At 44.5% G+C, this 25,944-nt stretch overlaps 2 protein-coding genes across 7 annotated transcripts in view; both read left to right on the forward strand.

Annotated features, from left to right (window-relative positions):
- The window catches only part of LOC137527601 (rho GTPase-activating protein 4-like), a 222,363-nt gene extending 211,556 nt beyond the window's left edge, over positions 1-10,807 (forward strand). For 2 of the 3 annotated variants that reach the window (XM_068248223.1, XM_068248224.1), the window contains exons 21-23: positions 2,936-3,085; positions 4,193-4,289; positions 8,965-10,807. In XM_068248223.1, coding sequence (XP_068104324.1) covers positions 2,936-3,085; positions 4,193-4,289; positions 8,965-9,177 — 460 coding nt within the window. In that variant the 3' untranslated portion in view covers positions 9,178-10,807. The remainder of the gene's footprint in view (positions 1-2,935; positions 3,086-4,192; positions 4,290-8,964) is intronic. The other variant, XR_011023188.1, reaches the window with a different exon arrangement.
- A 2,449-nt stretch (positions 10,808-13,256) lies between these two features.
- Positions 13,257-25,944, forward strand: part of LOC137527603 (non-structural maintenance of chromosomes element 3 homolog) — a 54,534-nt gene continuing 41,846 nt past the window's right edge. For 2 of the 4 annotated variants that reach the window (XM_068248225.1, XM_068248230.1), the window contains exon 1: positions 22,908-23,003. The gene's annotated coding sequence lies outside the window, so the exon portion shown is untranslated. Of the gene's footprint in view, positions 13,402-22,907; positions 23,004-23,045; positions 23,137-25,944 lie in introns of those variants that run through there. The other 2 variants (XM_068248229.1, XM_068248226.1) reach the window with 2 other exon arrangements.

Consider the following 25,944-nt stretch of genomic DNA (forward strand, 5'->3'; position numbering starts at 1 on the left):
AATTCAATTTTTAAGACAACTGTTGAGAGTAATGGGGATGAGTACTGTATATGATACTCTTTATTGGCACATTCCTTCCAGAAAGCTTTCTTGAATACAGCTTCCCTTCATCTAATCCCTGAACATACCGATATGATGTCCAAGGATTTACATCATATAAAAGTCTGACTCTTGATACAATGATTAATACATTAAAGGACCGCTGTCACTAAACATTGTAAAATTTAAAGAGACACTGAAGCGAGAAAAAAATTATGATATTCTGATTTGTATGTGTAGTACAGCTAAGAAATAAAACATTAAGATCAGATACATCAGTCTAATTGTTTCCAGTACAGTTTGAGTTAAGAAACTCCATTTGTTATCTCTATGCAAACAAGCCATTAAGCTCTACTACTTTCAAAGTCGTGGAGAGGGCTGTTTTCTGACTTTTATTATCTCAACTGTTCCTGAACTATTTACTTTTTCTCTGGCAGAGGAGAGGTCATTAGTTCACAGACTGCTCTGAAAGAATCATTTTGAATGCTGAGTGTTGTGTAATCTGCACATATTATAGAATGATGCAATGTTAGAAAAAACACTATATACCTGAAAATAAAAATATGAGAATATTTTCTTTGCTGCTAATCTTGTAGTAAGTATTCATAGTACACAACCAATTCATTATATCATATATTTTTTTCGCTTCAGTGTCTCTTTAAAATACATGTCAACACATACAAAGAAGAAGTGTGTTTCTTCGAGAGTAAAATAAGCTATAAATTACTTTTCTCCTATGTTGATGCCAATTACAGTAGTTAATTAAAATCTGACAGAAATGACAAGTTTTTGACTTGTCCATAGCTTTATGGGGGATTCTCAGTATTGTATTTATTCTCTACAAAAGCACTCCCTGGAAAGAATGTTTGCAAAGGTAGGTTACAAAGATATACTAGTCCATCTCCCCCATGTGCAGATGGGACTAGTCCAAAACCTGTAAGTTCCGTCAGACTTCTACTATCTACTGTAAGTGACAGCAACAAAGGACAAAAGTAATTTATAACACGTTTCTGGGAGAGATGTAATTTTTATGTGTTTTTATGTATTTTAAATTTTACAATTTTTCGCGATTGTGGTCCTTTAAGGATTTAAATAAAGAGATAAAGCTTAGTTAAAGTAGTCATGAAAGTTGGATAATGGTTGAAATAGCTCAGGTCAATATTCAGCATGGATTATCATGCTCTGGATAAGATTATCACCTTGAGTTAAAGGGGTTTACATTTTTGAACAATTCTAAAATCACCTTTTGGAATGATAGCATTGATACATTGAAAGCTGTGTCTAACGGCACTACAATAGTTTTCTTCCCTGTGTCTTATTCTTTTGTGTCTGTGTAGATTCATTATTTCTGGTCATTTCTGTGATGTTTCTCCAGTGTAACCTCCCTCTTCTCACTTCTTGTACTGTATGAGATAAACCACCTATTCCATTACATTTCCAAAACTTCCCCTCACTGGTGGGGTGTGATTGAATTAGCTTTTAGGTTGTCAAATGCAAGAAGCAGCCGTTATTACATTTTACAGTGTGGTAAGAGATGGCAGGATGGGTGATTGGGGGAGCATGTGGAATGTTATGTACTTAGTGGGAACCATGGTTTTGTACAAAACTGAAAGGTCCAAGGACCTTACATTGAAGTAGACCTGGACTGTTTAGGGATGTAGAGGCTGTTGTCTTTATTTCTTTAACAAGATGCCAGTTGAGTTTTTGTTTTTCTACAACATATTTTATTTGCTTCTTGTGAAGCACAGTACAACATCATTCATTTTCAGATACACAGCCGTACACATGCCAGTGACACAAACACATGCCCCAAAATAAGGAAAAACAACATCAGGGCATCCTATCCATATATATATAAAATCGTGTGTGTGTGTGTGTGTGTGTGTGTGTGTGTGCCGCGATAACGTGAAAATGGCTTGACCGATTTGAACGAAACTTGGTATACAGATCCCTTACTACCTGGGATGATGTGTTCTGGGGGTCTCGAGTCCCTCCTGCTGCCTGGGAGGAGCTACAAACAGCATATCAGAGGGGAGGTTAGAGTACATGTCTGCCTTTACACACTGGACTGGGGTAGCGCTGGAGAGGGACGGTAACCGAGAGGGACAAGTCGACAGCTTGAGGCACAAAGGGAGACAGGAGGAGGCACACAGAGCCGGATCATCCACAAGGCAATTTAGGCAGCTGCCTAGGGCCTGGAGAGAGTCTAGGGACTAGTTTATGCCATCAAGCGTGGGCCCAAAGTTGTTGCTTGCCTAGGGCACCATTTCACTTTAATCCATGTTTGGACGCACATGGGGCAGAGGTGGCACAGGGGAACTGAAGGTGGCACAAGGAGACAGAAGGAGGCACAAAGGGAGACAGAAGGAGGCGTAAAGGGAGATGGAAGGAGACAAAGAGGGGCAGAGGTGGCACAGGGGAACTGAAGGTGGCAGAAGGAGGTACAAACACCTGAGGGGGCGTGGCTTCTTCAGGGGTGTGTGGCTTAATCAGGGCATGACAGCCCCAGGTTTATTGGCACTCCAGGCAGTGGCCTATAATGCCTATGCCTAAGACTGTGTGTGTGTGTGTGTGTGTGGGGGGGGTCGGGGGAGGTTGGAAAAAGCCCCAGGTAAGTACCACAGCCCCCCCCCCCCCCAAAAAAAAACCACACATACACAGTATCCTTTACAGCTGAATACAATGAGAAATGTACATTAAAACCTTTCTGATGTAATCATTAATGTTTTCTCTGATTAAATGCAATCTAATTTCAATTTGCTGAGACCATTTGAATTTGCTGAGACCATTAGTTTGTCAGAGCAACTTTTTGCCTACTTGTCTTATTTTCTGTGTATTTTAATCTTAAATCTCGGTTTGACACCAGCAAGACATGTTATTTGTTGCCCCTCTGCAGGGTACGTGTGAACTCTGACAGCGCGTGTTCCCCTAGAAAGCGCAGTGAGGGGAGCCCCATCAGGAAGCTGAACTCTCCTTTTATGGATGCCTCCAGACTTCATTTTCCAATGTCTCATACTGGACAACGGATACTAGGCCATATGGAAAGGTAAGATGTGCGTAATTACCGTATGACTGGGATAAGGGCAAGTGTCAGAATATTACAGATTTTTTTAAAGCCTCGTGCACACATATGAGGCATGTCACCCGGCGGAGATCAGCTTTCGATCCCTCTGACGACATTGCAGGGCTGAGACCATTCAAATGCGTCGCTAGCCTGCAGGCTAGCGACATGTTATGTTCCTATGCGGCAAGGGCGGAGCAGCATGAAAGTCAAGATATTTGGTGGGTGGGGTAAGTAGGGAGAGAAATACTCCTGGAACAAGAGATGGGCAATCTTGCGCTGCACAGTCCGCCAGACAGATCGCAGGTTACACACTCTAGCGGCTCGAGAAATACTCCTGGCTGCTTCACGAGAGGGGTCAAGGACTGCTCTACATATGCTGGATATAATACCTCACAGCCCTCTTCTTCCAGTAGTACCAGGTATATAATGTCCCTTCCCAAAACTACGGGAGGAAGACAGTTGTGCCACAGCTGGCCAGGAGGGGAATATGGCCTAATTTACATCCCTGCACTGATTTGTCCACCCACATTTCCTGTTTGTCCACCTCAACCCTGGACAATGAGCTGTGTTACCCCACATACAGCTGTATCTGTAATGTATGGAATGTAGCAACACCAAATCTGGCTGCATCTGGTATCATCAAGCAGCTCTTTGAGTGTGGGCGTACCCATCCCATCAAATGCCCAGAACATGTGGCGACAGGAAAAATAGGGATAAAAATGCAGCATTTGCGCAAACGATGGTAAAGAGCAGGAAACAACAGTACCAGCGCTTAACCATGAGCACCGTGGCCCTTGTTTATCGCACGGCATGCATCCATGTGAACTGAGCTTAACTTTTATGTTGTTTTGGATTTTAATTGTATATGTTGCTTAGAATGTAAATTTCCATGACTTCACGTATGAGATATCTGTCTGTAGAGCATTTTCTGTTCCTCTCCTAGAAACCAATCCGCTTTTCCTATAACTAACGCAGTCTAGAATATGTACGAGGAATACTGAATAGTTGCTAGGAGATTAACTGAAAAATGTCTAGTCATTTCATACTTGGCCAGTCACTTTTATTTTTGGTGTGTGTTTTCTTATACAGGATACCGGGAGAGAGGAAAAACTTAACAGACGGCTCGTCCAAATGTGGCGGAGTCAAAACATGGCAAAGCGAGCGACAAGGCATAGAAGTAGATAAGGTAAAGGAGCTCCTCATATGAATGCAGGTGCAATAGCATCTGGATAGCTGTGGGGCACATGATGCTAGTAACAGGGAGATGAGATGACGTTGCACCTTCGGAAATAAAACAGAGACACAAGGACCCCAAATGGTGTAGCAATAACCCCCTAAGTAGGATACTACTACTACTTAATACTGTCAATACTCGAGTAGAAGTCTAGAAATTTAGGTCTGATTCACTTCATAAAAGTATAGGAGTCGACTTATACACGAGTCACAGGCAACACTGCGCACACTGAGTAATGTGTGTACTATTATTGACATTCCTATTTGCAGCAATTTACCCAGAGGCAAGTGACACTTTGAGGAAAGTAAATGCCAAGAAAACACAGGTGTGAAAAAAGTAAATGCCAAGAAAACACAGGTGTGAAAGTCCTGGCCGCAACAATTACCAAGGAAAGGGGTGGGGAAAAATACTTGGCTGCATAAAAGGGAGTGAATCATTGCAGCACTTGGGGGCCTGTAGGAGATATTGGCTGCATTTAAGGGACAGGAGGGGTTAATGGCTGCAGTAGTGTATGCAGTGCAGTCAACCCCTCCTGAGTCCCTAGTGCAGCCTTGAATTTTGCTGGGTAGACATATACTTAGTAAATAAAAAAATTCCAGCTTAGGAGGGTTAAATATTGGCGTCGGCTTATACTCGAAGTCGACTTGTATTCTAGTATATAGGTAATGTGGATATTATAAGCCCATCTCCACTTGGGGGGTGGCTGAATTGTCTTTAAAGTGGGCTAAAACTCTGACATATTAATAAAAAGATGTGTTTTCCTACTTTGTATTACCCATACAGCTACCATACTTGCTTTTGTGCACAAGTAATATTGTCTGTTTACAAATTACAAGGTCCAAAGTACAGTTTATCTGCTCTGAAAGCTGCCATTGCATAGCTGCTGTATTTATTTATTAACATCTATCTAGTGATCAGTTCTCAACTGCACACATACTAGAAGCAGAGAGAGCTCAGGTTCAGCACTTTGCTAACGTTACTAAATGTATCTGACAAAGGAATGTAAACAAAAGATAATGTTATCACCTCTTCGAATGTGGCCAGAAACTGCCCACTGAAGCAAGGAGCTTTCCACTGAAGAGCAAAGTGCTATGATTGACTGTTTGAATACTGTTCTGCTACCAATGTTTTTGTGGTAGTAGGTTTAAGGTTGTAAATAATCGTTTAGAGCCAAGAGGAAATGCTGAGTTTCATGGCAATTTAAATTGGAGTTACTAGTTACAGACCCCAAATGGCAGTGTAACATGTAGCTGAGAAAAAGAGGCGTGAGGAGATAAATAAAACTAGGTTAAGACCACAAAAAAGAAAAATGAGGGGTTGGCTTACCTCACAGAGGACAAAACGTGGTAGAATGCACACCGTTTTCATTAGGCAATGGTGACACGTTTCCTGGGCTCCACCCACTTAATCAGACCAATTATTTGTGCCAAAAACAATAATGTGTCTGAGTTTTGTATCTGAGAGGCCTAGGATGCCATAATTTTGATGCATGTGATTGGAAAATTGCACAAAGTGGAATAAAGTCCGTTTACAGCAGTCTTTGCTTCGAAAGCATAACAAGTATCTAAGCTACAGGCTCCACCAGCAGTTATGTATATATCAGTTAGCCGGAGTCATGTGAATGGACGGTTTGTATGGCTCAGTCCACTGGCCTGAAGTGAGGTATTAGTACCTTGTTTACTAGAGGTGTGTTGCAAGCAATACAAATACCTTCATGTTATACTGTGTAGAATTTCTAGTGTGTCCCTTCATAGCATAACCTATTTTTCTGTAGCTCCTGGTGCACACTCTTCTGCTCCTCTATTCACAATGCAGTGCCCATCACTTAGCATACAGAGGCTTAGCAGCTATACAAGACCCAAATTATAAAGTCTGATGATCACTTCCAATGCCTTTGACAACTCTTGGCAATCCCAGCTGAATAGTGCTCAGATTATGAGGTCTAAAAGGTCTCTTTATCCCACTGCAATCAATACCTTCTGGTAGCTCCTCAGCCTGCTCCTCCCGAGATGGTTAGGTACATAATGGAGTCCTTTTAGACTTCATAATCTGAGTCTTGCTTAGCGGTATTTGTCTAAGCCATTGGAGGTGATGATCGGCCAATGTAATTTGTTTCTCCTATAGTGAGTGAGCCCTTGTGTGCTGGGTCACGGCCACTAATTTGTGAAGCAAGAAAGAGAGGAATGTGCGACACTGTGGAGAAAGCACTTGCATTGTGGTTTATGGATGATTTCTGAATGATTATCAAAGCAAGAAAATAACCTAGCTGTGTCCTACCTAATAAAACTGCGACGATGTGTGTTGCCACCGTACTGCGCAGCACTGTACAGGGAAAGGGGGCTGCACGCCTGCAAGGCCCCGACCCTGCACACCCACAATACAGCAACCTAGCAAGCACCTGTTAAGGAGACACTGAAGTCATTTTTTTACCCTCTATTCTTATTCATCCTTCTTCAGCAGTAAATTCTAAGCTGAATGGCCGCATCCCTACGGCAGAACAAGTTATTTATAGCCCTGAAATTGCCCTGCAAACTTTCCAGGGCTCGCATCATTGTGCTTCCTGGTAGAGGCAGAGCTTTGCGCAGTAGCTCTGCCTCTACTTCAGTCACTCTCCGCTGATCTCAACCTCTCCTCAGCATTTCTTCTTTGCTTTAAAAGATTATTTACAGCCTTAAACCTACTATCACAAAAAAATTGTAGCAGAACAGCATTCAAACAGTTAAACACATCACTTTGTTCATCAGTGGTGAAGAAGAAGTGATAACATTATCTTTAGTTTACTAAATGTATCTGACAAAGGAATGTAAAAAGTAGCAAAGTGCTGAACCTGAGTTCTCTCTGCTCCTAGTATGTGTGCAGTTGAGGAAGTGATCTCTAGATAGAGTTTAATATATAAATACAGCAGTTATGCAGTAAAATGCAATGGCAGCGTTCAGAGCAGATAAACTGTACTTTGGGAGCTTGTAATGTGTAAACAGACAATATTACTTGTGCACAAAAACAAATATGATAACTGTATGGGTAGTTAAAAGTAGGAAAACACATTTTTATTGAATGTTATGTCAGAGTTTTATCCCACTTTAAATATATAATTTCTATAACATATAAGGAAACATTCCTGGATAAATTACAAATAAGTTTCTAATGCCTGGTACACACTATGCAATTTTCTGTCAGACTGACCGTCTAAATGATTACGATCTTATTTCCAATCGTTTTTATGATCAATTTGTTTAAAAGTGATTGGAATATCCATCGAAAATCAGATCGGACCTGTCAGAAATAATCGATTTGTGTGTACCAGGCCTAAAGCTACATACACACACTAGATTAAACTCGGCTGAGGTGGATAAAGACCACTTCCTGCGAGAATATAGCATGCAGCCAGCAGGTTCGCAGTGCCCCCAGTGAGCGTATTTAAAATACAACACCTGCTAATATCTTTCGCCATAAAATAACATCATTGAACTAGTGAACTTTGCCGCTCTTTATTCATTTGAGTTGCTACCAGCCTCACTTGTGTGTTGTGTGCAGGTGTGTGTGCGAGCATTTTATAATTGGTAGCTTTATCACTAACATTGTGATTAATGCACAGCCCACTGTTCCAGCACGGGGTCCCTTTTCATCTTCTGGCCACACTCCCAGCCAAGGACAAGTGCATCCAGGCTGGGCATGCTGGAATAAGGCCCATGCATGCCTAGAAGAACAAAGGCGGCCCTGTAGAGCTTTTTTACCACTTGCACAAGTGGTTTGTTTGATACGCTTGTCCATGGCTAGAAGAAACCTATTTGACTTGCACAAGTCAAGTAGATTTAGAGGGACCCTTTGCTAGTGATGGGCTCACGGTAAAAAAACAGCCGATTCCATGGTTCTAATGAGGCTTAATTGCCTCAGGTGTGTGCATGGGGGACAGGGGGTTAATTACCAAGATGTCCGGGTGCTTCCATGTGTATCACACGCTTGCACATGTCCAATGAGACTCATTCCACAACTCAATACCGCACACTTCCTTCCAGCTGAAGGAGGAAGTGCGCGATATGGAGTCGTGGAATGCGTCCCATTGGATGTGTGTGAGTGTGTGATGCACATAGAAGCGCCCAGACATCTGGGTAATTAACTCCCTGTCCCCCATGCACACACCTGAGGCAATTAAGCCTCATTAGAATCACGGTTTTGGCTAGTTTTCTACCCATGCGCCCATCACTACCCTTTGCTGGAAGTGTGGGTACCAGGAGGATCTGAGAAACCTCTGGACCATCTAGAGCAGTGTTCCCCAACCCTGTCCTTAAGGCCCATCAACAGTGCGTGTTTTGTGGAAATCCAGAGAGGTAGATAATCAGCTCTGTTGAGACACTAATTACCTCACCTGTGCATGTTTGTGGTTTTCTGCAAAACATGTACTGTTGGTGGGCCTTGAGGACGGCGTTGGGGAGCTCTGATCTAGAGGCTTCCCATTACTGAGGAAAGTATCTACCTTTTTAAATGCTTTAGGTGTACTTGAAGGTATGGGTCTATGTTAACAGCTTAAGCATTACAGTGTGATAATCCTTTTTTTTTTCCTGAAAAAGCATATGGGCTGAAATTATTTTCGAAACACCTCTATTTTGCTTTTCTCCTCCCCATACAGGATGTGACAAAAAATATGGACAGTGTGTTCAAGGAGCTTCTGGGCAAAACAGCTCTGAGGCAGACTGGGGTGGAGGAACCTGCAGAAGCCACTAAACCAGTGAAGCCACGTGAGAATAAACCCACTGCAGCAAGCACTTGTGAGCCAGCCCGTGGAAGCCCGGCGGGCAAGAAGGGGCCTCAGGGCAGAGCAGTTTTTGGGACTAGAAGATGAATTCTTGACTTGGTGACAAGAATTTGAACAAGGCTCTTTCATCTCTGCTACCTTCATTAAGATCATTCATCCAGAAGCTTAACTTAGCCTAAGGCTGCTGGCCCACTGGGCCACAAGTGTTCTGACAATTGACCAATGAAGGGTGTATGTTAAACCTTAACCCTACAAGCTCTCCCGCACAGCATTTGTTACTATGTATCAGTGTTTGTTACCGTCATTAACAAAAAGCACAGACATGTGGAGCTCAACTCCCCCACCCTTGTAAAGGAACCAGCACAGGCTTCTGTCCAGCCAACGGAGAGGAGAGGGGTGAACGCTCCAACATACATAGACGTTGTTGCTTGCTAAAAGCAGCCATGGCACCAACCCAAGTCCACAGCCTCCACTTTTATCCTTCTGGTATTTAGGTCTATAAGCTATCAAACAAGACTCCCTGTCAGCTACATTTTCAATGCAGAATGCAAACCAGCATGGTGTCCATCTGCAGAAGCACAACCAACATGGCCACTGATATCCATGGTCTAGTAGACAGATCATCTCATTAGCCAGCATTGTAACCCATATAGGATATATGGGAATAGAACGAGACATCTCTTAGTTACTGTGCTTATGGCACAAGTGATATTTATATGGAGGAGAAGGGAAACTGTTACTTGGAAAACAGCTTCCATTCTCTGTAGGTGAGCAGCTGGTCGATCCTACAATCACTAGGATTTTTGTTTTTTTTCATTGAATAAGATATTTGCTTGAATATGATGTCTGCACTCTGTATAGGAAGAAAGCCGGGGACAGGAGATGAGAAGGTGGGCCACTAGGTGGCACTGAAGACACAAGACTCCAGTCTTCTTTACGCCTTTGGAGTGCTCCGTTGCATCTTTAGTGCTGCTGTAATACGTGCTTTATGAAAGGACGGTTGGGTGCAGATATTCAGCCATACCAGCTGTAGTGACTGGAATGATACTCGATGGCCCCCTTTATTTCAGATGCACATCTCACCATAGGGATTGGGCATAGTTCTAATAATGGTTTCAGAAATGAAGTAAATGTCTTTACTCATCATTTTATTGTTCACCCAATGTTTTCTGTGGATAACCTTAAGCCATATTGATGTTTATTTCGTAGTGTGCACACATCTTTGCTGGTTGACTTACAGGAGCCCGAATTGCCAAGTTACACCAAATAAACTCCTTTCTAAAATAAAAACACATTTCCAGGTGTTGACTGTGACCTCAGTGCTGATAAGGTGAAAGCAATACCTTTCTGCTCAGTGGTACATACTGCAGGGATGTTGAAGATTCTTACCTGCTTGTGTTCTTAAGGTGAACCACTGTGGTGCATACCTCTCAAGAAAGTGGATGATTTCAGGGTGCTACCATTATAAAAATAGCATCTCTGGCATCTTTCTACAATGTCAGCACCCTTGTGCATAGAGGCTCAGCGCTGCAAGCAGAAGAAGTTGCATGGTATGTCTGAAATGTAAATTCCTGTACTGTGCAAACATCTAGAAAAACAACCAGGAAGATGTGAATAATATAAATCCCCTCTGAGACACACACACTTTATTGTTCTTTATGTTGTATACATTACAGTCTGGAATAACATACAATAAAAACTTGACTTCAAACTCCTATTAACCTGTATAGTTTTCCTATCTGCCTTTGTCCCAAAGTCATTTCATTTATATAAAAATCATAATTTCCCCTCAACACAGCTAGTATTGCTGGTAGCCACACTGTATGGGAATGTCACATGAAGTTTCGAGGTGAATAAAGGTGGCCATGTGCCTCCAGAGGCTTCCCTTATCCTCCTTCATCAGCCCGTTTCAATGCTAGGACCGTGAAAAACTGCTTGTTGGATTTTGCATGTGCCGTGGCATGCACCCACTCAGGCTCAGCTTTTTCTGCCAAAGTCCGTAATTACGCATTTGGCATGCTAACTGCCGGGTCCCGCCCACCGCCAGTGCTGCATTGCGATCCTGACGTACACACTTGTGCTTTTATATTTACTGAATCATTGACGCAACACAAATATCCAGATCTGATGTTCGGGCTTCACTAGCGGCTTGTTTGTTGCAGATCAGCAGTTCAGACACTAGTGAGAGGTACAGTCAGATACGGCTCTTGTTTAAGAGCTGGTTGTCAAAGAACAGAGTACTGCCATATTGGATGTCAGCATATATGTTGATCAAATCAATTACGTGGAAGTCTACCCTTTTAAAAAAAAATTATATATAATTTGCTCAAGAAGCTTTTTCAAAGAACACAGTAGACTTAGGGCCCACGCGACGGGACATCCCAGGAGCCGTGCCATGCACGGCTATGGGATTCGCTGCTGCCTGCACAGAAAAATGCTGCAATGTTGGCCGAATCACTGAGGCAAGCGATTCAGACGCCGGCAACATTATCTCCTATGGCAGAGTTTCCCTGCGCAATTTGCTTGCGGGGAAACTCTGCGGATTTGGCCTGATTTCTGCAGCAGTGGAAACGGGCCCTAAATACAAATATTACATTTTAGATTAACAATTACTAAGGTCCTTTGCAGAAGTGACTAACTGGTTAGTTTTATAATAATAATGCTAACATGTGTATAGCACTTTTTTTCCTGTCAGACCTGAGAGCTGCAGCCCCTAAGAGTGCACTAAGTAGGCAACCCCTGCAGTGTTATGGAGTCTTGCCCAAGGAATCCTTACTGAATAGGCACTAGCCTCAGCCAGGATTCAAATCCTGGTCCCCTATGTCAGAGGCGGTGCCCTTAAAGCAGGGGTGTAAAACTCAAATACAAAGTGGGCCTAAACTGTACACTGGGACTTAGTCACGGGCCGAAATTGTACACTGGGATCTAGTGGCGGGCCAACCTCTATATCTACTGCCCACCTTCCTCCCTTATACAGTTCCCTGGTGTCTAGTGGTCCTTCCTCCCCTATATAGTTCCCTGGCGTCTAGAGACCCCTACCCCTCCTATACATTTCCATAGTGTTTAGTGCTTTCCCCCTACCTCGCCATATGGCTTCCCTGGTGTTCTAGGGCTTTACCTCCAATATAGCTTCCCTGGTGGTCTAGAGTGGGCCATACATAATGCAAAATGGGAAAACCACTTGAGGGCCAAATATAATGGCTCTGAGGGCCAAATTTGGAGTTTGACATTTATTCCTTAAAGGGAACCAAGCACCACTTTTTTCTGCAGTTTGTCCTGGTTTCTAACAGCTATAACAGCTGCCATGTTCCTCCCTCCCCTTCTAGCTGCCCATTATTTATCTGGGGAAGGGGTGAAGATAACATCTATGGCTTATGTAAACTCTTTGAAGCACAGTGTCCAATCTTTTCACCCTCCTGCTGATGAAAGATTTTTTTTTAACGCTCTCTGCTAATGTGCCTGATGTTGCTGAGGTCGGGCAGACCTCGGAAGTAGAATACCAAGGGCCTCTGCTAAACTTTTACATGTAAAAAGAAGAGGTAAAATTTAAGTTGTTTTTTTTAAATGAGCCGTATTGTTGGCATGCATGTTTAATGTGCTATTGAGATGCACTGGGTGCTAAAAATTGGTGCTTGGTTCACTTTAACCAGCACACTATCAAGCCACATCCTGTTGATGCAAAATCAGTGATGATGGATCTTAAGTTACACTAAACACAAAAAGCAAAAGCTGTCACAGAGTTTCTGGCCTTCAGGAAACCAAAATAAATACAGCGTAGTATATAATGAAAGTAATGCTGTGTGTAAATCTTGAGTCCTGAGCAGCTCCTCAATAGCTGGGCTTGTGGCTTGACTGCGATAAACAAAGAGAAGCATATCGGGGCACTTCCTGGACTAGATGAAAATTTGGATGGTTTTTGGTTCTTGTGGGGATTCCGCAATACCTACATCTGTGTGTCTGAAACAAAAGGCAGCACTACCCAAGGTAACACATGATTTGATTAATAACATGAGGAATTATCTCACTAATTATGTGTTCTGAATTCAGTATCACAAACAAAAAAACACCGTTAACTGCTTCTCTCTGACAGTTAACAGTTTCAACTGAAGTGCCATACAAAAAAAGTAAACATGATTATCCGTGTTGAGATAATAACCGGAATATTGGCAAAAATGCACGGTGGCTGCCACTTAATAATTGTAGGGCTTGGAGTAACAAATTCACTGATACTCCATTTTAAAGTGGCTTATGCTGAAAACCAACATCAGTCAAGACAATTTTTTGAGGGAGAACCCTTTCTCAAGGCAAAAGGTAAGCAGACATTACAAATGTATATAAATCTGCGAGCATATTGCGCTACACCCTAGAGACTTTTACAGTTTGTGTGCATGACAGAGATTTAGGATTATGTGTATAATATTAACTAGTAGTACAAAGGCCTGCCCTGCTGCAACCACCCCTCCCTCGCAACGTGCGCACGGTCGCAAACCACACACGCCTGTGCGTGCTCACAGGTCCATGCACGCCTGTCCCCCCTCTGCTGTCCGAAGTCCATGCGCATGTGCCCCAGGCACGACACACTGACACTGGAGGACGCAGGACAGGAAGATTATTATATAGGATTGACAAAAAAAAGTTTATTTAAATGTAATATGTATTTTTAGCACAAACTATAACAGGAATGTGACATTGGTTCTGAGCACATGCTTATTTTTATGTGATCAGACCTGAATTTGTAGGTGTCCTGCAACTCTGTCATCCACACAAGCCTTGACAGTTTAGCAAGGACTGTGAATTTCTACCACAATAATATTTAGCAATTCGAGAAAGAGTTCAAATCTTTATTTGCACAAAATACAAAAACATTCCTTGTTTAAAAATAATTGAATCACTTCAATCGGTCAATCTTCATGAAGATCACAAATGCAGTTACAAAACATCGACAATCACAGAGTGCTCTCTTGGCTAGATGCATGCAGTGCCAGTCAGATGGTACTGGATTTCATCAGGTAGGTTCAGATGGTCCACCACATTCATTTTGGGTACTAAACCAAGCCTCTCTTTGAGGTTGTCTCTTGGTCCTAGGAGGAAAAAAAATGTGTTTTATGCTACAGGCCCGATGAAGGTCATACGCCCTAAACAAACTAGTATCATTACCTTGAAAAGCATTTTGTACTACTCCAAATTAGAATTTATAATACTATTGACCTCGTGAGGATGTATTTGTTGATGTTTTGTAACCGCATTTCAAGAAAATAACCCCACACCCACTGATGTTCCCGAAGGTCCTACGAGAGATGTTGCAGGCACCAAATGGCTATTTCTGCCTCTGTGCTCTCTTTGAAGGTATTTATTTTAGAGAATCAGATCAAAGTTAACAGTTCTGTCAACTTTTACAGCCAGTTACTTACACTCAAAGTTGAAATAGATGAATATCTCCTGAAAGAAGCTTCAGATGTCTGAACAAAGTTATGGGTGAAATTGCATTTGTGATGGAAACTGCAAAAGAGTTCCTGAGTTCAGATATGCGTAAGCAAGAGAAAATTACAGGGTTTTCTCCACATCAGATCTTTTATTCATGTCCACAGTAGGGATGGTAAATTATATGCAAATAAGTTAATGCAGAATTATGACATTTTTTTTATTGAAAAATTATACAGCTTGAATATGGACCAATCGAATAAGGCCAAGGTGTATTTTGATTGGCCTGTTTTCAAGCTGCATATATTTGCATAATTCTGCATCAACTGGGAATGTTTTGCATCTCACTGATCATCCCTAGTCCAATATCACATCTTGTTTTTCTCAGATGCACCAATTCCATTAGGGGAAAAACAATCAGTGCGTTAGTGCCACCAAGTGGCCTTAGACTAAGCGAGTAAGGACATTACACAGAGCCTTTTTATGAATCAGATTCAGAATTTCTTTATTTTGCTAAGTACATCAGCGGTTGTACCCAAAATTATTTTTGGCATATACAGGGTCGGTGATGGTACAGTTAATATACACGCAGTACATAAATAAATTGTAGTAACTGAAATATACTCACAAAAGTGGGTCACCACACAGGCGACCACAAGACGTGCAGATGGAGATCACAATCCTATTCACACTAAAAAAGTCGCTCTCTGTCGTAGGAGATAGACAGGGATGCACCCCCCACCAAAGGTGGATAATGTAGGATATAGAAATCAATGATACAGAGGTGCCAATGAGAGTAAAAAAAAATCTAAAAACTGTTTAAAATGGCGATAGTGGTGGACGTACCTCCAGCAATTAAGACAATAATTGTGTAATTTCAAACACCATTTCTAACTTGCGAAATAAGCCACAATAACTCCACTTGCAACACGTTTCGCGGCTGCACCGCTTCCTCAGGCAATATTGTGGAACATCTGTTTATCCAGTGAAATAAACCTGGCGCCTCCGTATCATGGATTTCCTTGATAACCATCAATTACGGTCAATAAAATTCCACACCACTTCATAGATAACCAAATGGTGACTGCCAATTTGTAAGATTACAACGCCGTAAGCAACACTGCTTGTTTCAAATACCTTTTTCACCACTTGGTGGACATTGGCTACTTTAATGCCCTTTCCGCACTTGCTCCATTTTATTGCTATGCAATTATTCTACCATTGCACTGCAGCGGTCCCAAAACTTCGCACCACTCATTAGCGCTGCGGTACAACCATAAAGTGAGGCATATAGTACAAAGAAAGCATGTCTCACTGACAATGTAAACACGCACTTCATACTATTAATACATTCCATGCAGTGTGTTACTGCATTGGGACACACTATACCGCATGCAATGCGAATCACTGCTTCTGCCTCAGTAGGCACTGATATTATGCAATGTGACGCAACCATGCATGTGAAGTAATCTAGCCCAGCATGGGCTCTATTCTACAATTTAGCCCTTAGGTCAGGGTACTTAAAACAGGTGATCCTAAACTACAATACAAATAAATGGCCAGTGTTTATTTGCCAACTGATCCATTTCTCACATGTAATCAACTGTTACAGATTGTTACTTTAGGGTAATTATGGTAGAGGATCGAAACACTTGGCACCCAAACAATGAAGGGGAAAGTATCAAACAGCCCCTTTATGACTATGGTGAGCAGAGAAGTTCTGAATTGTTAGCAGACTGCCACCTTCTTATAAACAGGCACGTATGGCTGTTGTCAGGACTGTAAGTTGTATTTACACGGGGCCCCAAGCACTCTATTAATATGGAGCCCAAAAACCTATCAAAGACAGCTGCCGTGTCAGACAGGTGTATTTAGAGTAACAAAACAGTTTAGTAAGGATTATAAATAGTTACCTTAGGGACTGAACATTTATAATAATATGTATGTCAGGAGGGTATATTACTGTTAATTGTTAAATTATGGGCTTGTAAATAGACGCAAAAATGAAAAAAAAATTCCAAATAAAATATTAGCTCCATACTATGGAAATATTTTAAATGTTGCAATAACCGGGACAAATGGGCAGAAAAATGTGTGGCTTTTATCCACAAAAGAACATTTTATGAGCAAAAACTGAGAAATAATGAATTTTTCCATTTTTTTTCTTATTATTCTCATTAAAATGCATTTAGAATAAAATACTTCTTAGCATGATGCACCTCCCAAAGAAAGCCTAATTGGTTGTGAAAAAACAAAGATATAGATCATTTTGTTGTGATTAGTAGTGATTAAGTTATTAACTAAAGAAAGGGAGGAGCGCTGAAAGATGAAAATTGCTCTGGTCCTAAAGGGTAAAAACTAGGGATGGGACGAATCCACAATTTCTTCGAATCCGAATCCGGATCCGAATCTAAAAAGGTTCTCGAATATCTCGAACCTTTCGAATCTCGAATCTAACGAATCCTGCACATAAGAATTGTGCGATCTATGGAATAGTTGCCTGCAGTATAGGTACCCAGGCATAGATGCCCGCACTATAGGTAGCTAAGTAAAGGTGTCTTCAGTATAGCTAGCAAGGTATAGGGGCCTTCAGTATAGGTTGCAGGGTATAGTGGCCTTCATTATAGGCAGCAGGGTATAGTGGCCTTCATTATAGGCAGCAGGGTATAGGAGCCTTCATTATAGGTAGGAGGGTATAGAGGCCTTCAGTATAGGCAGCAGGGTATAGGGGCCTTCAGTATAGGCAGCAGGGTATAGGGACCTTCAGTATAGGTAGCAGGGTATAGGGGGCCTTCATTATAGGTAGCAGGGTATAGTGGCCTTCAGTATAGGCAGCAGGGGGCCTTCAGTATAGGTAGCAGGCTATGAGGGGCTTCAGTATAGGTAGCAGGGTATAGGGGCCTTCAGTATAGGTTGCAGGGTATAGTGGCCTTCATTATAGGCAGCAGGGTATAGGGGCCTTCAGTATAGGTAGCAGGGTATAGTGGCCTTCAGTATAGTCAGCAGGGTATAGGGGCCTTCAGTATAGGCAGCAGGGTATAGGGACCTTCAGTATAGGTAGCAGGGTATAGGGGGGCTTCAGTATAGGTAGCAGGCTATGAGGGGCTTCAGTATAGGTAGCAGGGTATAGGGGCCTTTAGTATAGGTAGCAGGGTATAGGGGCCTTCAGTATAGGTTGCAGGGTATAGTGGCCTTCATTATAGGCAGCAGGGTATAGGGGCCTTCAGTATGGGGGGCTTCAGTATAGTTAGCAGGCTATGGGGGGCTTCAGTATAGGTAGCAGGCTATGGGGGCTTCAGTATAGGTAGCAGGCTATGGGGGGCTTCAATATAGGTAGCAGGCTATGGGGGATTTGGTATAGGTAGCTGGCTATGGGGGGATTTGATATAGGTAGCAGGCTATGGGGGGATTTGATATAGGTAGCAGGCTATGGGGGGATTTGGTATAGGTAGCAGGCTATGGGGGGCTTCGGTATAGGTAGCAGGCTATAAGGGGCTGCAGTGTAGGTAGCAGGCTATGGGGGGCTTCAGTGTGGGGGGCTTCAATATAGGTAGCAGGCTATGGGGGGATTTGGTATAGGTAGCAGGCTATGGGGGGGATTTGGTATAGGTAGCAGGCTATGGGGGGATTCAGTATAGGTAGCAGGCTATGGGGGGAATAGGTAGCAGGCTATGGGGGGCTTCGGTATAGGTAGCAGGCTATGGGGGGATTTGGTATAGGTAGCAGGCTATGGGGGGATTTGGTATAGGTAGCAGGCTATGGGGGGATTTGGTATAGGTAGCAGGCTATGGGGGGATTTGGTATAGGTAGCAGGCTATGGGGGGCTTCGGTATAGGTAGCAGGCTATGGGGGGCTGCAGTGTAGGTAGCAGGCTATGGGGGGCTTCAGTATGGGGGGCTTCAATATAGGTAGCAGGCTATGGGGGGATTTGGTATAGGTAGCAGGCTATGGGGGGATTTGGTATAGGTAGCTGGCTATGGGGGGATTTGGTATAGGTAGCAGGCTATGGGGGGCTTCGGTATAGGTAGTAGGCTATGAGGGGCTGCAGTGTAGGTAGCAGGCTATGGGGGGCTTCAGTATGGGGGGCTTCAATATAGGTAGCAGGCTATGGGGGGCTTCAGTATGGGGGGATTTAGTATAGGTAGCAGGCTATGGGGGGATTTGGTATAGGTAGCAGGCTATGGGGGGGATTTGGTATAGGTAGCTGGCTATGGGGGAATTTGGTATAGGTAGCTGGCTATGGGGGGATTTGGTATAGGTAGCTGGCTATGGGGGAATTTGGTATAGGTAGCTGGCTATGGGGGAATTTGGTATAGGTAGCTGGCTATGGGGGAATTTGGTATAGGTAGCTGGCTATGGGGGAATTTGGTATAGGTAGCTGGCTATGGGGGAATTTGGTATAGGTAGCTGGCTATGGGGGGATTTGGTATAGGTAGCTGGCTATGGGGGGATTTGGTATAGGTAGCTGGCTATGGGGGAATTTGGTATAGGTAGCTGGCTATGGGGGAATTTGGTATAGGTAGCTGGCTATGGGGGAATTTGGTATAGGTAGCTGGCTATGGGGGAATTTGGTATAGGTAGCTGGCTATGGGGGAATTTGGTATAGGTAGCTGGCTATGGGGGAATTTGGTATAGGTAGCTGGCTATGGGGGAATTTGGTATAGGTAGCTGGCTGTGGGGGAATTTGGTATAGGTAGCTGGCTGTGGGGGGATTTGGTATAGGTAGCAGGCTGTGGGGGGATTCGGTATAGGTAGCAGGCTATGGGGGGCTTCTGTATAAGTAGCAGGCTATGAGGGGCTGCAGTATGAGGGGTAGCATATCCTCCTCCCTCCCCCCGCAGCCTCCTCCGCTCGCCCCCCTGCATAAATAAGGAGAAGCAGCCTCTCACCTCCAGCATCAGCGTGGAGCCCAGAGCGGCAGACTTCTCCCTTTACTTCCTAGTTCCCCCTTGTGGCCACTGGACCGGCTCTTACTGATGACGCGTAGTAAGAGCCGGTCACTAGGGGGAATAAGGAAGTCTGTAGGAGTCTATAAATGTAGTTCAGCGCACATCCTTGCATATATTACATGTGACACAGAAAAGTCCCAATTTAAATGTCCATTTGTCGGTGCTGTAGGCTTCTTTTAGTCCACCACCAGATAACACCAATATTAAGCGCACTCACCAACTCCAATGTGACAACTGTCAGACTGGTCAAACACGGCGCAAACCTCCAGGTCACCCCAGCACCTCAGGTCCTGGTCCCATTAGTACCAACACACTCCAGATTCACTTGCCCAGGTCGTTTTCCATGTACCTCAAACAAGAGCCTCTCATAGCGTAATACAGTTTAATTCTAAAAACTTTATTAAAGGTTGCACTCACATGTCACTGGTAGTTTTAAGGGCATAGAGTTTTGATTACGGGCTCTCCCCCGTTTGCCAAGCTGGGCTGGATAATAGTCCTCTGTTGCAACGCGTCCTGGCCGCCGCTGACTAGTTCCTGGTAGGCCGCTGACCTATTCAGTGGTTTTAAGCTAGTGCGCTTTGAATATACGAAAGTCTGTAGGAGGTCTGCCGCTCTGGGCTCCACGCTGGAGGTGAGAGGCTGCTTCCTCTTATTTATGCGGGGGGCGAGCAGAGGAGGCTGCGGGGAGCGGGAAGAGGACACTTGCGAGCGGATGCGCGGCGATGCAGCGTCAGGATTCGGCGAGCGGAAAAATGGCGTCGGGATTCAAGTCCACGAATCTCGAATATTACCTAATATTCGAGGGATTCGTGGATTCGCCGTCCCATCCCTAGTAAAAACCCCACAGTGATCAAGTGGTTAAAGGAAACATGGGCTGAAAGAGAAGAGCGCAGCTTTACTTACCTGGGGCTTCTTCCAGCACCTAGAAGTCTAACCGTTCCAGCGCTGAAGTTCTTCAGGCTGCCCCTGTTCCCTCCGTGAGTATGTGACACCTGGCTGGGTTGTGGGCTTCTGCACATGCACGAGTGCACCTCTCAGGATTATGCTCCCATGGCCGGGAGTGCTGGGCTTGTGTAGTTCACAAAGACTTGAACTGCGCAAGCTCAAAGGAGCACGATCACGAGCAGCATTCATATGCAGAAGTCCGAGACCCAGCCACATTGTGATCTTATGGAGGGGACAGGACAGTGGCATCCTGGGGAACAGGCTTGCCTAAAGAGACAGAAGGCTCTGGGTCCAATAGAGCCTTCCTGTTCCTCTCCTCGTACCATCGTTCCTGCATTGGCTCCCCCGTTAGCAGTCTCTAACCCATGGGTCGGAGACTGCACTCTAACGCTGCATGTAGGCTTATTTATTTATTTCGGAAGTCTTTGGTAGCACTTGGCTCCAGAAAACAGGCTGCTCCATACTGCGCATGCGTGAGCATCCTCATTCACAGGAGAAGCCTCCTCGCGGGAGAAGCCTCCTGGGGCAGGAGATTTAAACGGAGGAACCTGCAGGTTGGGGCGTAGCAATAGGGGTTGCAGAGGTTGCGACCGCATCAGGGCCCTTGGGCCAGAGGGGCCCTCCCTCAACCACAGTATTAACTCTATATTGGTCCTGTGCTCATAATAATCACTTCTATAGATACTTTGAATAGTGGTAATCATTAACAAACTGATCCCCATCCCCTTCTTGCACCTCTGACACTGTAGTTGCCATTGGCAGGTTTTGGTGCACCATATCAATTGGTATGTACAGAGTGCTTGGGGGGCCCCAATGTAAAACTTGCATCGGGGCCCACAGCTCCTTAGCTACGCCACTGCCTGCAGGGGAACAAGGGGATGAGTAGGGAAGGTTTTATAGGACCCAGAGCCTTCCCTCTCCTTAGGTAAGTCTCTGGGTTGTTGTTTTTTTTTTCATTTCTAGCTTCAGATTCACTGTAAGCTTTTCATCTCATTTGACATAATTCATCATGAATATGCTTATTGTTAGAGTAGGATGTGTTTGCATGCACCGTTATACGCATTTAGTTAAATCATCCAGGGGCGTAGCAATAGGGGTTGCAGAGGTAGCGACCGCATCGGGGCCCTTGGGCCAGAGGGGCCCCGAAGGGCCCTCCCCCCAACTACAGTATTAGCTCTCTATTGGTCCTGTGCCCATAATAATGACTTCCATAGATACTTTGAATACTGGTAATCCTTAAGAAACTGTTTCCCATGCTTTTCTTGCACCTCTGACACTGTAGTTGCCATTGGCAGGTTTTGGTGCGCCATATCAATTGTTATGTATAGAGTGCTTGGGGGGGCCCCATTGTCAAACTGGCACCGGGGCCCACAGCTCCTTAGCTACGCCACTGAAATCATCACATCACACAAAGAAAGGAAGACCTGAGGCAGAAAGAGTTACAAATGGATTTGGTTCTGATTGTGAAGCAGGGTTTGTGCACCACATACACACAAAGCTAAATAATACAGAATAAAAACTGGGTAGATTGGTGGCTCAGGAAAACATTTCACCAGTGTTCTGTCCGGATCATGAACGATTCGGATATTTGATCCGAATCTATTTTGTGAGTCGAATCATCCGAATCATCAAAATGAGTGAATCGGATCGAAAAAGGGGCGGGGCCAGGAGCGACACGCCCCCTCTCAGCGGGCAGCTGGGTCCTGGAAGCAGAGCTGAGATGGATCGCTCTGTTGTATGGGAGGCAGCCTTGCAGGGAGACAGGTAGATGAGAGAGAGGGGACATGGGTGCCACTGCCAGATATGTGTAGAGCACACATACTGGCTATAACGTGCTGCCCATTACAGGCTGTCTGTTCCGTAGTTGTGCAGTGAACACATTGGAAGCTTTTGGCTCAGCACAGCTCAGTAACTTTGCAGGCACTGTGATTGCAGGGCAATATGATCCTCCTGCACTCGGCACTAAACAGCTGCACTTATCTTCTGGTAATGCTTTGGGGAATGCTTTCTTTCACTAGGCGACGTTTGCAAAGTGTACAGATGCACATGTAGGTGAAATATATGTAAAGCATGTGATTGCAGCATGTGGGTATTGTGTGCTAACAAACATTTCTACTCTCTGCTCGTCCCTCCTCTGTCCATCTTTCCATCTTCTCCCCTTCTCTATGTGTCCACCCCCCCCTCCTCCTCTTCTCCTGTCCTGCTATTCATTTCACCCCCGAATGCTTCCATAGTAAAATGATCCGAGATTCGGATCAAAGATCCGGATCTCTTCAATGATCCGATTCGAATCATCCGGATCATTGAAAAGATCCGAACTTCCCATCTATGTATGTAGAGAGAGTGTGAGGGAGGAGCTTTCATCCAAGCTGCTCTGACTGGCGCCTAAGAGACACACAACAGTTCAGCGCCACAGAAGGGCGGTGCCGGAACTCTATTGGCTGCTCTGGAGACGCTGCTTCCCATTCGCTGATCAGCTAGCCAGTCACTCGCAATAATTATTTTTCCTGCGTCGAATCATCGTGAGGAGACGCAGCGCGGGTTAAAGCAGAGCCGGTGATTGGCTGCTGTGTTTGCTTTCAGATTCCGGCTGTGCAGGTTAGTAATGGTGGAGTCTGTGGTGTTATATGCGTCGCCATTTGTCCAGTCAGACGCCCCAATTCAGTGTGTTGGTATAAGTAACTGATAGGTTGGAGAAAGTCTCTGCTTGCTCTCTGTTTCCCAGGGCAGGGTGAGAAAATGAGAATATATATATGTGCTATAAGATAATTTAAGATGTCCATACATCTAGGGATGATGGGCAGATTCGACCAGAATCCGAGGGGGGGAGGGAGAGAGAGATCTGTCGGCTGGCCATGCACTGCAGGCCGTTTCGAGATTCTGCTTATGTTGCTGCCACCTAATGTAAATGTCCATACATTTATACTTAACCTGTGTGCTGTTGCCCATCACAGACATATAGTAGATAGCGCCCAACTGTCCCTCCTTTCCTCATTTGTCCCTCTTTCCGGACTAAACTTTATTCACATCTTTTAAATTGATATATTTCTTACTTTCAAATATTAATATGAAGGAAAATGAACCGGGATAGAAAGGACCACTGGATTGAATTATAAAGCAACACATTTTTCTTATGAAATCTCTATGGTACATGTGATCAGGGGTGTGGCTTGTGTCCCTCTTTTTCATCTAAAAAAAAGTTGGGAGGTATGTATAGTACTAGGGGCATGTGTGTGATGTCACATACATGCTGCATGCCGCCATCAAGTGAGGTGGAAATGACAAGACAGCATGGTTGTTGGTGCCAGAAGGACCGGCTGAGTATTTCACAATCTGCTCAGTTACTGGGATTTTCACGCACAACCATTTCTAGGGTTTACAAAGAATGGTGTGAATAGGGAAACACATCCAGTATGCGGCAGTCCTGTAGGCGAAAATGCCTTGTTGATGCTAGAGGTCAGAGAATGGGCCGTCTAATTCAAGCTGATAGAAGAGCAACGTTGACTGAAATAACCACTTGTTACAACTGAGGTATGCAGCAAAGCATTGTGAAGCCACAACAAGCACAACCAACAGCAGGAGACCCCACCAGGTACCACTCGTCTCCACTACAAATGGGAAAAAGAGGCTACAATTTGCACAAGCTCACCAAAATTGGACAGTTGAAGACTGTAAAAATGTTCCCTGGTCTGAGTCTCGATAGTCAGAATTTGGCATAAACAGAATGAGAACATGGATCTACCATGCCTTGTTACCACTGTGCAGGCTGGTGGTGGTGTAATGGTGTGGGGGATGTTTTCTTGGCACACTTTAGGCCCCTTAGTGCCAATTGGTCATTGTTTAAATGCCACGGGCTACCTGAGCATTGTTTCTGATCATGTCCATCCCTTCATGACTACCATGTACCCATCCTCTGATTGCTACTTCCAGCAGGATAATGCACCATGTCACAAATCTCGAATAATTTCAAATTTGTTTCTTGAATATGACAATGAGTTCACTGTACTAAAGTGGCCCCCACAGTCACCAGATCTTCACCCAATAGAGCATCTTTGGGATGTGATGGAACGGAAGCTTCGTGCCCTGGATGTGTATCACACAAATCTCCAACTGCAAGATGCTAGCCTATCAATATGGTCCAGCGTTTCTAAAGAATTCTTTCAGCACCTTGTTGAATCAATGCCTTATAGAATTAAGGGCCCTTTTCCACCAGCGTGTTTGCGCTGGCTGAATCGCAAAAACGCAAACCGCTAGCGATTTTACAATCGCTACGGTTTGCTTTTTTAACATAGGAACCGCGGTAGGTCATTTCCACTACTGCGATTCGTTTTTGCTGGGAACGCACGGCGGAGCGATATTTGCCGCGATTTTGCTATGCAGTGCATAGCATAGCAAAATCGCGGCCGCGAACGTTGGGGAATCGCCGGTAATTGCGATTCAGCAATCGCTAGCGTTCACTAGTGGAAAAGGGCCCTAAGGCAGTTCTGAAGGCAAAAGGGGATCAAACACCGTATTAGTACGGTGTTCCTAATAATCCTTTAGGTGAATGTATAACAGAATGTGAGCTATGAAATTAACAAAAACCTAAGACACATAAGGGTGAAAGACTGAGGGGCTCGCAGGTTAATTGTAACTGCGCGGGGAAGAAATCACCCGGTGTTTACAGCGTAAAGGAGATTGGCGATCCCCGACCTCCGGCATCTGATAGGCTAAAGCCTATCAGAGGCGGTACAGGATGGATCGCCGTCCTGTGCCGCCTATGGAGCAAAGGATAGGGAGGAAGGAAAAGTGCTGTGGAGGGGTTTTTTGAGGAGCCGCCCCCCCCCCCCCCCGCTCAGCCACACAGAGCGACGTTTAGACACCCCCCCCAGCAGGACATTCCCCCCCCCCCTAGTGGGGAAAAAGGGGGGGGGGAGTCTGATCGCCCTACAGCAAACACGATCTGGAGGTGGTTAAGCAATTCCAGTTTTCTGGCAAGCCCTGCTGATCTATTTGGTAGTGCTGTGGGTAGTGTCTGAATAACATCAGAGACAAGCATGCAGCTAATCTTGTCAGATCTGACAATGTTAGAAACGCCTGATCTGCTGCATGCTTGCCCAGAGTCTATGGCGAAAAGTATTAGAAGCAGAGGTTCAACCAGGCAACTGGTATTGTTTAAAAGCAAATGTCACCCTCCATATCCCTCTCGCTATAGTTGTCCTTTAACGTATACTCTACGGGGGTGTGGCCAAGATGGCGTACTGAGCGGTTGTGTGTTCCTGGAGCTCCACTGCCCGGCTTATTGAATCCTGTGCCATCTACCCTCTTTTTTTTATCAACATTGACTTATCTACCACCCTAGAGTCCTGGTGTTTGCCTCCGCGATCGCCTTCCGACGGAGAAGACTTCTTAGCTGCTGATCAGCATGACCTTGCCGGCCCTTCGAGTCCGCAACGACCTCTACGCCGGTACACTCCATACGGAAAGGCGCGAAAAGGGGGGAAAAACAGACATGGGCTCATCCAACAGTCGACCCTCTGTCTCAACCAGCCCAAATCGC

This window comes from Hyperolius riggenbachi, chromosome 8 (assembly GCF_040937935.1).
Source record: "Hyperolius riggenbachi isolate aHypRig1 chromosome 8, aHypRig1.pri, whole genome shotgun sequence".
NCBI classification, from domain to species: domain Eukaryota; kingdom Metazoa; phylum Chordata; class Amphibia; order Anura; family Hyperoliidae; genus Hyperolius; species Hyperolius riggenbachi.